This window comes from the organism of the source record quoted next, unplaced genomic scaffold, assembly GCF_019419815.1.
Source record: "Pyrus x bretschneideri cultivar Hongxiangsu unplaced genomic scaffold, Pyrus_bretschneideri_v1 Contig29, whole genome shotgun sequence".
NCBI lineage: Eukaryota > Viridiplantae > Streptophyta > Magnoliopsida > Rosales > Rosaceae > Pyrus > Pyrus x bretschneideri.
In genome coordinates this window covers 3,590,961-3,603,067 of record NW_025999601.1, presented here as the reverse complement: position 1 = coordinate 3,603,067, position 12,107 = coordinate 3,590,961, and the positions used below count along the sequence as shown (strand labels likewise).

The following is a 12,107-nucleotide window of genomic DNA, read 5'->3' as shown; positions in this document are numbered from 1 at the left end:
TCAACGGAAAACCAAAGAAACAGGATTGCCGAGACAACTACACTTAAGAGACTACATTATAACCAACTTTTTTCTTCTTCAAGTGAATAACAAACATCCTATTTATAATAAATCCTAATTTCTAAACAAAAACCTAATCCTAACAAGTTAAGCCTAAAACCCAAACAATAAAGTAATCCTAAATATTAATATTTTCCAACACCCTCTCCATAATAAAATGTAGAAACTCAGTCGTACGTTGTGTACATATGTAACAATAAATACCATAAACATAATTTCTCTAACCCACATTTCATCCGAATCATCTTCTTTTTTCACCTTAAAATGGCTTTTTATCATAAATGATCATTGTGGTACAACAAAACTCATACACCGAGAACTATAAGTTTATAGAAAAAGGAGTAATGCTAGAAATGTCACATTATTTTTGTACCATATTTGAGTACCGTGTACCGTGTGATATGATAAAGAATATGCATAACCAATATCCAAAAGGATAAACTTATTAATTGACATAACATGTACACATCACTCACCACACCAAATGATATACCAATATGGTACAAAAATGTGTTTGAATCGCCTTTCTAATAAAGATAGAGCCCACACCAAATGGGACCCACATGTGCTGTGGGCTCTATCTTTATTAGAAAGGCGATTCAAATGTGGCATGAAAAATATAATAAAAGTAACATTTTTGCTTCATGGGATCAATTGTAAAAAAGAATATTCATTTATTCACTTGCCTTTTTTCTGATTGATTATGAGAAATGTTAGGTAGATCACCCTTAATACATTTATATCATATTAATATATCATTTGATGTGGCAAGTGATGCATATAATTAACATTTAATGAAATAAGGGTGTATTTTCTCTCACCACCCTCAAGTAGAGAGATTTTTCAATATATTAATTGACATAACATGTACACATCACTCACCACACCAAATGATATACCAATATGGTACAAAAATGTGTTTTTTTCTAACAAATTTCTAGAGTAAAACATTTCATGAGAGAGTTATGCTACACTCACCACATTTATACCACCTCTCTAATAAAAATGGGACCCACATGTGCTGTGGGCTCTATCTTTATTAGAAAGGCGATTCAAATGCGGCATGAAAAATATAATAAAAGTAACATTTTGCTTCATGGGATCAATTGTAAAAAAGAATATTCATTTATTCACTTGCCTTTTTTCTGATTGATTATGAGAAATGTTCGGTAGATCACCCTTAATACATTTATATCATATTAATATATCATTTGATGTGGCAAGTGATGCATATAATTAACATTTAATGAAATAAGGGTGTATTTTCTCTCACCACCCTCAAGTAGAGAGATTTTTCAGTATGTTAGGAGCACGGTCCGTTACGCCAAGTGTAATAACCCAAATTGGTTGAGAACTTGAAAAAAAAAAAAATCCAACCAATTGTATTATTATGCTTAGTGTTAGAGTCGTGTTATTGACACACTGGAAAAATTCTTTCTCAAGTGGTGGTAATGCTCCACCCGACTTATTATCGTTAGATGAGTTTAAATTTTGAGATTTGTGTCTATCCACTACACATATCTCGAAATTTAAATTAATCCAACCGTAATTAATATGGTGTCTTTGGGTGATTTAATTGACGTGGTTTAAACTCATCCAACGGTAATAAATATGATAATTTAATTAACGTGATATGTACACATAAGATGATACATAAATGTATTACAAAAATATGACATTTCTGGCATTTTCTATTTAGTAGTTGTGACATTTATTTGGTTTTATAATATAAGTTTAATTTTTCTCTAATGAGTCTCAAGTAAAAAAAAAAACATTTCTTTTAAAATTTGATATATAATGACACAAGAGAGACAGAGGAAATGTTACTGTGTTACTGTGGCTTACTAGCATTGGCTTTATATAATGACACCAACTCTCCAAAGTTCCCAAATCCTTCTCAAATATACACAGTAGCATTAGTTCTTCTTCTATTAATTCGTCTGTCTCTCTTCTTCTGTCTGTTTCAATTTTTTTTTTATAAAGATGGAGACTCTCTGCAGCCGGACTCCTTCACCCTCCTCACCTCTGTTCCGTACAAACGTACGGCAGCATGGTTCATCATCAACATCCTTCCCACACCTCATAAAAAACCAATCACCATGCATCACCACTGCTATACTAACAAATCCAGCTGCTGAAGTAATCTCCATCAAACCTTCCAAACTACCACTCAGTCCCTTCAAAACGACCCCGCAGGAGTTGAAGATAGTGGCGCCGGAGACATTACAGTACGACAGTGGGTTTCTTGGAGCAGTGCCTGATAAGTTAGTGGAAGGAGAAGGAAGTAGTGATGATATTCACGATGCCATGAGTTACTTGACAAAGATTTTGACCTCTAAAGTTTATGATGTTGCCATTGAGTCTCCGTTGGACTATGCTTCCAAGCTCTCTGACAAGCTTCATGTTAATATTTGGCTCAAGAGAGAGGACCTACAACCTGTAAGAATATTCTTCCTTTTGTTTAGTTTTGCATTTGGCACATGATATTTCCTCCTATGCATTCTGTTGTAACCGTTTGGTCTAGTGACATTCAATTAGTCCACGCTATGTCAGAGGGTCTAGTGAATTAGTCATCACTCTTTTCTATGTCGGAATAGGTTAGCCGATAAATATGGATTCACTACTAATTTTTGTTCTAAACTAACATCAGTACATAGAGTTCCGTTTTAATAATCATTTCTACGGTGCTTCGAGGGGCTTGTATATCAAGTTGTTAGGAGATTCATCCTACATATGAGGTTCTATTTATGGTTCTCCTTTTCTTACTATCGTTTGTATCCAGAAAATAATACGTTGTCAAGTTCACAGTTTGAGTGCTATAAGTCGTTTATAATCCATTTGAAGTATTACAGAACTCTATAGTATGTATTCTCATGTTAAGAATGAATTTCATATGGATGGGAGGAGAGATCTTGCATGGGCTTATAAGTGAGTTAGGTTACTTCCCATATTGCCAATTCATTTCATAGTAGAACCTAAACTTTTTTCATCTCCACCCGATAAAAGATTACATGATAGAGTGGCAGCGGATGGTAGATTTTTTTTCTTTTCTGAATCTTAAAACAACTTAAAAAATATCTTCTAATAAGGATCTTTAAATCATAGTACATATATATAAGCACGATTATAGCGTTGAACCAAATACTTTATTATTGGTTCGTTAAGTAAACAAATAATAGAAGTGTAATTATACAGACAGGTATATATACTTTATTTCTGTTGGTTATTATTTAAAACAAAAACGACAGGGACTATATATTTGGATTCTGGCTTGATAGGCAGTACAAATTAAATTACAGCGAGTCCTGCCTAGATTCTTTTGCCACAGCAGTTCACGACATCTTGTTAGAAACAAGAATAATTACAACTAATATGAATAATTTCTCTTTGAAACCTATATATTAGGCAAGCTGGACACAAAGGCCCTAAGTAGGAAAAGGTCTTACATCGAATGAGTTTATTGCCACATTAGTGTTTCGTTCCAATAATGTCATATTAGGTGTACATTTTTTGGACTTGGATTATCTCCCTTCCTATTTTTGTTCCCTCCCAACCCCTCCTTTTAATCTAAACCGTTCAAAAGAAATCTGATGGCTAAGAGTTGTGCTGCATAGAGCCTTATTTTATTAGGTGCCATTAAAAGCATTCAACCAACGACTAATATAAATGGTATGTCTGACTAAAACGAAGTTAATACTAGTACTACTTCCTAAAATTTCAATAAAAATGCCTTTTTTTCTGTGTGTGTTTAATACTAAAAGAATCTAATTGAGGTAGTTGATAATGCATGCAGATTTTCTCCTTTAAAATTCGAGGAGCTTACAATATGATGGCAAAGCTTTCCACAAAACAATTGGCAATGGGTGTTATTTGTTCATCAGCAGGGAATCATGCTCAAGGAGTTGCACTATCAGCACAAAAACTTGGTTGCACTGCTGTGATTATCATGCCCATTACAACTCCTGAAATCAAAGTGTGACATCTCTCTCTCTCTCTCTCTCTCTCTCTCTCTCTCTCTCTCTCTCTCAAACACACAAGTTTTACAAAATTAAAAAAGTTTTTTAGCCAAAATAGTCCATGAGGTTGGTATAACTCCTCAATTTGGTATTTGAGATTTAAAATCTGTAGAAATGCTCCTTGAGTTTGTCTGCTGTCAATCATTTTGGTCATTCCGTGAAAAATCTCCATTAAATAAGACCAAAATGACAAAAATATTCTCAAATTCTGTCAAATCATTTTGGCCCATTGTTTATTAGGTTGAGGTTATTTTGTCATTTTAGTTTTTATTTAACAGAGATTTTTCACGGAATGACCATTGGTGGTGGACAAACTTAAGGACCACTTTTATTTCAAATCTTATAGACTAAAGTGAAGAGTTATGCTAATCTAGCTTTTTACTAAAATGTAATTCTCTAATTATCACGAATCTGATTTTTGGTTTTCCTTTTCTGTTCAGTGGAAAACAGTGGAGAAGTTAGGTGGACAAGTAGTGCTTGTGGGTGACTCATATGATGAAGCCCAAGCATATGCACAACAAAGGGCTAAAGATGAAGGCTTAATATTTGTGCACCCTTTTGACCACCCAGATGTCATAGCTGGCCAAGGAACTATAGGAATGGAGATTCTGCGTCAAATTCAAGGTCCATTGCATGCAATCTTTGTGCCTGTTGGTGGTGGTGGACTTATAGCTGGAATTGCTTCCTATGTCAAGAGAGTTCGCCCCGAGGTTTGTGTTTTTTTCAATAAAAAATAAAATAAAAAATTGTTATTAAGGAGAGAGGGAGAGTTCGAAACTATTATACTAGTTTATGGGAGGGGAAGTTTCAAATCCAAATGTTTTTGAAATGATTTCAGAATTTCATACTAGGACGTATATGTATGTGTGGCAGATGTATGTGTGGTATATGTATGTGTGTGTAAGATTTATATCTAGCCTAATGAATTACGTAGCATGTGTTGGCATGTGTTAATAAGATAGTGTTTTTATTGTCAATATATATATATATATATATATATATATATATATATCTCCTTTTAAATGTGTATTATTTGATGCTCAATGTAATGATCTATCTTCACATACTCGATCCTAGCCTCTTATGTGAAATCATAGTCATTTATCAAGATGCCTCGTCCGCAATTAATCTTTGGTGATTGCATGACTTAATTGGTTTCATAATCATGCAGGTCAAGATAATTGGGGTAGAGGTATCCGATGCAAACGCAATGGCACTATCCATACATCATGGTCAGAGAATTATGTTGGAGAAAGTGGGAGGATTTGCAGATGGAATAGCAGTAAAAAAGGTTGGGGAAGAAACTTTTCGGTTATGCAGAGAACTCATTGATGGAGTAGTTCTTGTTAGTCGTGATGCCGTTTGTGCATCAATAAAAGTGAGTCTTAATTTTATCTTAATTTATACTCATTAAAGTTTCAACTAATCATGTTTTATTTTAATGTCTTCTACTTAGACTGTGTTTAGAGATTCCAATCTACTACTTTAGTTGTATTTTAGCTCGTGTGCTTCTGCTGCAGGATATGTTTGAGGAAAAACGGAGCATACTTGAACCGGCAGGCGCTGTAGCCATCGCTGGAGCAGAAGCATATTGCAAATATTATGGACTGAAGGGTGAAAATGTTGTTGCTATAAGTAGTGGAGCTAACATGAACTTTGACAGACTAAGATTGGTATCTCAACTAGCCGATGTTGGTAGGAGATGCGAAGTTTTCCTTGCAACATTTGTTCCAGAAAAGCGTGGAAGCTTCAAACAGTTTTGTGAACTGGTATTTCAAAAGAACCTCTTCCTATCATTATCATAAGGTAAAAAAAAACATTGATTCATCAATTCTGAACCCTAGCTTATATCAACATTTGACTAGCAGGTTGGTCCAATGAATATTCTTGAGATAAGCTACAGATATGATGATAAAAAAGAAAGTGGCCTTGTTCTGTACAGGCAAGGACCTCTTACTCTTTAACTTTATGTTCTTCGTAAAGAAAATCCTTAGTGTTTCTATCTCTCAGTACAGTAAGAAATATTAATAAATTAAAATAAAATGACATTATTAACTATTAAAGTTGGTAGGTTCTAAAATATTGTTTTCAACTACATCCAACAATAAAAAAGTTTGTAGTACATTTGTTCCACATATTCATTGAGTCTATATGGTCATATATATGTTGCAGTGTTGGCTTTCAAACTGTTTTGGAGTTGGAAGAAATGTTGGATCGGATGATGTCGGCTCAACTACTGACCGTTAACCTGACAAATAAGGAACTAGTTAAAGATCATATGCAATTTTTGGTAATCAATCTCCTCACCTTTTGTTTTTTCATTCTGAATATATAGACGCCAATTGTATCTCTCGGGTTTTAAAAGCATCAAATCGATGCAAAAACATGAACAAAATTTGATGAGTAATGACATGTTGAGGCTTCTCTCCAAAATGGTCCACAGTTAAGATTTTGATCCCATAAGTTTCCGGTATATGCTTCAGGTGGGAGGTCGATCGTCCTCTATCGAAAATGAGATCCTCTGCCAGTTTGCCATTCCAGCGAGGCCAGGTGCTTTATTGAAGTTCTTAGATGCTTTCAGTCCCCTTTGGAACATAAGCTTGTTCCATTACAGTGGACAGGTTTGTACCTGTTATACTGATAATCCACTGTACTTACTGTAATCTTGTTGCACAAGGCTAATTTTTTTTTCCTTGTGTTTTCATCTTACCAGGGTGAAAGTGGTGCGGATGCGTTGGTCGGTTTACATGTTGCAAGCTCTGAGATAAACAAGTTCAAGGCTTTGGCTGATGCTCTAGGGTTTAATTATAATTTTGAGACAAACAATGAGACCTTACAATTGCTATTGCATTAGATGAGCCGCTAAACGGGCTAGCTTCGGCCCAACAAACTTGAGTTATTTTAAGTTAATTGTGTTAGTGTAACTTGAATCAATGAGTTTTGATCTAGAGGGAGCTGGACAGAAAACAAAAGATGAACAAAACTGGAGAAATGAATGGTTTCTTGTTTTCTCTCTTGCAGAAACTTTGCAGATGAATATTTCTTCTCTATTCGAAAAAGAGCACTAACTTGCTTTACATTAACTGAAAGGCCTTAACTTGGGACCACATAAAACACTACATTTCATCTTAGACACACATCTATCTAATTTCATGGATCACTCAACACATGACACTCATGGCCTTTTACAAAACTAGACATTTAAACTTTGCCTCATTTTGCACAAGTGGATACACCAATTTAAACAAACTTATTCTAAAACTTTTCAGCTCAAATACTTATAATTCAACACTCCCCTTTAAGTTTTGAGCTGATTTCACACCAAGCATATCTCGAAGATAGTTGAATCGATCCTTAGCCAAAGGTTTTGTGAAGATATCTGCTATCTGTTTTTCAGTGGGACAGTACACCAAATCAATGATTCCTTCTTACAGTGCATCCTTAATAAAGTGATACCTTCTATCAATGTGCTTTGTCTTTTGATGGAACACGGAATTCTTTGTGATAGCAATGGCAGATGTGTTGTCACAGTGAAGAGGAGTAGCTACAGTTTGCCAAAATCTCCCAAACAGTGAAGAGGAGTAGCTATAGTTTGCCAAAATCTCCCAAAACAAACCTCAACCATATTGCTTGTGTTGTGGCTTCTGATGCACTTATATATTCAGCCTCTGCAGTTGAGAGTGCAACACAGTTTTGCTTGATTGAAGCCCAAGAAAACACACCACTGCCAAATGAGAATGCATATCCTGATGTGCTTTTGCTGTCTTCCAATGAACCACCCCAGTCACTATCACATAAACCAATTAAGCAAGCTTTTCTTCCTTTCACATACTCTAAGCCATAATCCAGAGTTCCCTTGATGTATCTGAGCACTCTCTTTGCAGTTCCATAGTGTCTATTGGTAGGACAATGCATGTATCTGGCCAATAAACTAGCTGCATACATTATATCCAGCCTTGTAGCAGTGAGATATAGAAGACTTCCCACAATGCTCCTATACAATTCATCACTTGGAGATCCACTTCCATCATCTTTACATAGCTTCTCAGTAGCTACCAGAGGAGTTGAGACAGTCTTTGCTTCATTTAAACCAAATTTACTCAGTAAAGAGCTTGCATACTTCTTCTGATTAATGAAGATGCTGGAATCTGTTTGTATCACTCACATCCCAAGGAAGTGGTGAAGAAGACCTAAATCTGTCATCTCATACTTCATTTTCATATCTTCTTTGAACTCTTCTAGCATTGGTTTGCAACTACCAGTGTAGACTATATCATCTACATAGATAGAGACAATCAGAATATCTTCTCCCCTTGCTTTTATATACAGAGTTGGTTCACTCAAGCTTTTCTTGAAACCACACTGTGAGAAATAGCTGTCAATCTCACCATACCAAGCTCTCGGAGCTTGTTTTAAACCATAGAGGGCCTTATGAAGTTTGTAAACCTTTTCTTCCTTGCCTTTTACTACAAAACCTTCAGGCTGCTCAACATAGACCTCTTCTTGTAGAACTCCATTCAAGAAAGTTGATTTCACATCTAACTGATACAGTTTCCAGCTCTTTTGTGCAGCCAAAGCTATTAAAGTTCTAATGGTATCCAACCTAGCAACCGGTGCATAAGTCTCATTGTAGTCCAAACCAGGCTTTTGTGCATAGCCTTTTGCAACCAGCCTTGCTTTATTCTTCAACACTGAGCCATCATGATTTAACTTAGTTTTGTAGACCCATTTAACCCCTATAACAGGTTTTTCAGTTGGTCTGTCAACAAGCTTCCAGGTGCCATTCTTTTCAATCATAAACAGCTCATCCTCCATAGCTTTTAACCAAGACTCATCTTGTTTGGCATCCTCATACTTCTCTGGATCCATGATACACAGATTGCATTGAGCCAATACTTCATTCAGATTCCTCCACTTCAATGGTGTATTATCAAATGCTTGATTTTGTCCTTCAATTAAATTTGATATGCTTGAAGATTCACCTAAGATAGGTGACTTGGATTGAGTTTCAGAGTCTTCACTATTAGGAGCTCTCCTAGAATGAGATAATATAGGTGATGTAGGAGACAACACCATTCTGTCATTACTCTATGTACTTATATCACTGTGAATAAAACTTCCAGTATTAAGAAATGTTGACCCTGAGTTCTCTTCCCAATTCCAGACATCTTCTTCATCAAATACAATGTCTCTTGACAAGAATAACTTCTTAGATAATGGATCAAATACCCTATATCCCTTTTCACAAGTTGCATAAGTTGCATATCCCACAAATACTCATTTTAAACTTTTAGGTTCAAGTTTATGTCTCTTTTCACTTGGAACATGAACATAACACAGAGATCCAAACACTCTCAGATGGGCTATTCCTGGCTTTCTACCATAATAGGCTTCAAAAGGTGTGATGTTGTTCAAAGCCTTTGTGGGACATCGATTTAGACTATATACAGATGTATGCATAGCTTCTGCCCAGAGGAAATATGGCATCCTCTTCTCATGCAACATAGATTTCGCCATTTCAATCACTGTTCTGTTCTTTCTCTCCACTACTCCATTTTGTTGTGGAGTATATGCAAGAGTAAATTGTCTTTGTATTCCTTCCTTTTCACAGAACTGATCAAATTCTGAAGACTTGAACTCCCCTCCTCTGTCACTTCTCAGAGTCTTAATCTTGAAACCACTTTGTAATTCTGCCATAGCTTTGAATTTCTTAAAACAATTGAATGCATCTGACTTATATCTCAAGAAATAGACCTAAATCATTATGGTAAAATCATCTATCAGTAGCATGAAATACTTATTTCCAGCAATTGACTCAGTCTTCATAGGTCCACACAAATCAACATGAATCAGCTCAAGTGGAGCAGTTGCTCTATACACTTGATTTCTATGGAATTCTTCTCTGTGCTGTTTACCAAATTGGCAACCTTCACAGACTCCATTGTAGTCTGCAAGCTGTGGCAAACCATGTACCATTTCTTTGTTTCTCAATTGTTTGAGACCACCAAAGTGTAAATGTCCAAGTCTCCTGTGCCAAGTCTCAGTAGAGTGAGTGACACTAGCTTTCAGCACCATTTGATTCTCAGAGAACAAGGTCAGTGGATAACACCTATTCACTTTCTTCTTCACTCTCATAACCAAGCATTCCAGTGATGGACCATCATACACATTGCACATTCCACCTCCAAACACCAAGAAGTATCCATGTTCATCCATTTGACCAACACTGAGTAAGTTCTCCTTTAACCCGGGAAGATACATTACTTCTCTAACATACTTTCTCCCTTTATTTGTATCAATAACCAAAGATCCCATTCCTGCAACATTCACAAGATCTCCAGTTGGCATTTAAACTTTACCAGCTACATTGGTTCTAACCTCAACAAGCAAATCTACATTTCTTGTCATGTGATTGCTACAACCACTATCTATATACCACTCTCCATTCACCTTTGGTTCTGTGACAGTGTTGTTTGCATAAAACAGATTCCCTGTCATCTCCAATTGACTTGCATTATTTGCCTTTTGCACTGACCTGCCTACAGTACACTCTCTAGCCCAATGCCCAAATTTATCACAATTGAAACACTTTGGTTTCCCTTTGTATCTACACTCACCAAAGTGATATTTAGAGCACACCTTGCACTGAGGCTTTGCAACCTCCTGACCAATTGACTGAGATGCATTTGCATTCTGATAATTGTGCAGAGAAGATTTCTGCTGAAATTTGGGTTTTGATTCCCATTTCTTGCCTTTAGAATTCCAATTTCTCTGAAATCTAAATGAACCAGAATGACCACCACTCTTGTTCTGCTCCTTTGGATTCACGGAGAGTGAAGAGAATGCTCTCTCATTTGCATCAACCATATGCAAATCAAACCGTTGTTCTTGACTCTTTAAGATTGCAACTACTTCCTGCAATTCTACAGTCTCTAGACACTTTGTATTTTCTATAACCAAACAGATAGAATCATAAGGTTTACTAAGACTAATCAGGACCTTCTGCACTAGTCTCTCATTCGACAGAGATTCACCAAATGTTCTCATCAGATTAATTAGATCATTCAACCGTGTAAGATAGCTAGACAAAGACTCATCATCTCGCATCCTAGCATATTCAAATTCTCTTCTAAGATTCTGCAATTTCATAGATCGTACCTGATCACCACCATGATACTCTCCGTACAAAAAATCCTATGCCATCTTTGCTGACTCGGCATTGGCGATTCAAGGGAAGATTTGATCCGAAACTGCATTCTGAATGATTCCCAAAGCCTTTGCTTCTTGCATCAACACAGCTGACATTTCTTCATCTCCATCATCCTCCGATGATCCTTTAGTCTTCTTCTTCTTCGAATCGGACGTTTTAACTCCCTTCTCCACCAGATTCCATAACCCATGCGATTTGAAGATTGTCACCATCTTGATTCTCCAGAACTCGTAGTTCTCACCAGAGAAGATTGGAGTCCTCACTTCCGAGCCTCCAGATCCAGACATGATTTTGATCTGAATCGACAACCTTCACAGAGTTTCAAGAGAGCTTCGATTGAGCTCGATAACGTCACAGATTGTTAGATCCAACTAGGCTCTGAGGCCATGTTAGTGTAACTTGAATCAATGAGTTTTGATCTAGAGGGAGCTGGACAGAAAACAAAAGATGAACAAAACTGGAGAAATGAATGGTTTTTTGTTTTCTCTCTTGCAGAAACTTTGCAGAGGAATATTTCTTCTCTATTCGAAAAAGAGCACTAACTTGCTTTACATTAACTGAAAGGCCTTAACTTGGGACCACATAAAACACTACATTTCATCTTAGACACACTTCTATCTAATTTCATGGATCACTCAACACATGGCACTCATGGCCTTTTACAAAACTAGATATTTACATTTTGCCTCATTTTGCACAAGTGGATACACCAATTTAAACAAACAAATTGAACTGTTGTAAACTAAACTTTAAGTTAATTTAACTTGAGTTATTTTATGCTTTTATTTATACTAATTATAATGAGTTTTCTTGTCTTATAA

The 12,107-nt window shown here is 36.0% G+C and overlaps 1 protein-coding gene across 2 annotated transcripts; it reads left to right on the top strand.

Annotated features, from left to right (window-relative positions):
* Window positions 1-1,950: 1,950 nt before the first annotated feature.
* Window positions 1,951-12,107, top strand: LOC103929871 (threonine dehydratase biosynthetic, chloroplastic). Of its 2 annotated transcripts, none has more exons than XM_009339137.3 (10): window positions 1,951-2,499; window positions 3,854-4,033; window positions 4,517-4,786; window positions 5,248-5,454; window positions 5,597-5,845; window positions 5,945-6,018; window positions 6,249-6,366; window positions 6,560-6,697; window positions 6,790-6,985; window positions 12,013-12,107. In XM_009339137.3, exons 1-9 carry the CDS (start codon window positions 2,044-2,046, stop codon window positions 6,928-6,930), a joined length of 1,833 nt encoding a protein of 610 aa, XP_009337412.2. In that variant the 5' UTR covers window positions 1,951-2,043; the 3' UTR covers window positions 6,931-6,985; window positions 12,013-12,107. The 2 variants fall into 2 exon arrangements, with proteins under 2 accessions (XP_009337412.2, XP_048444903.1); XM_048588946.1 differs by having other exon boundaries at window positions 5,942-6,018.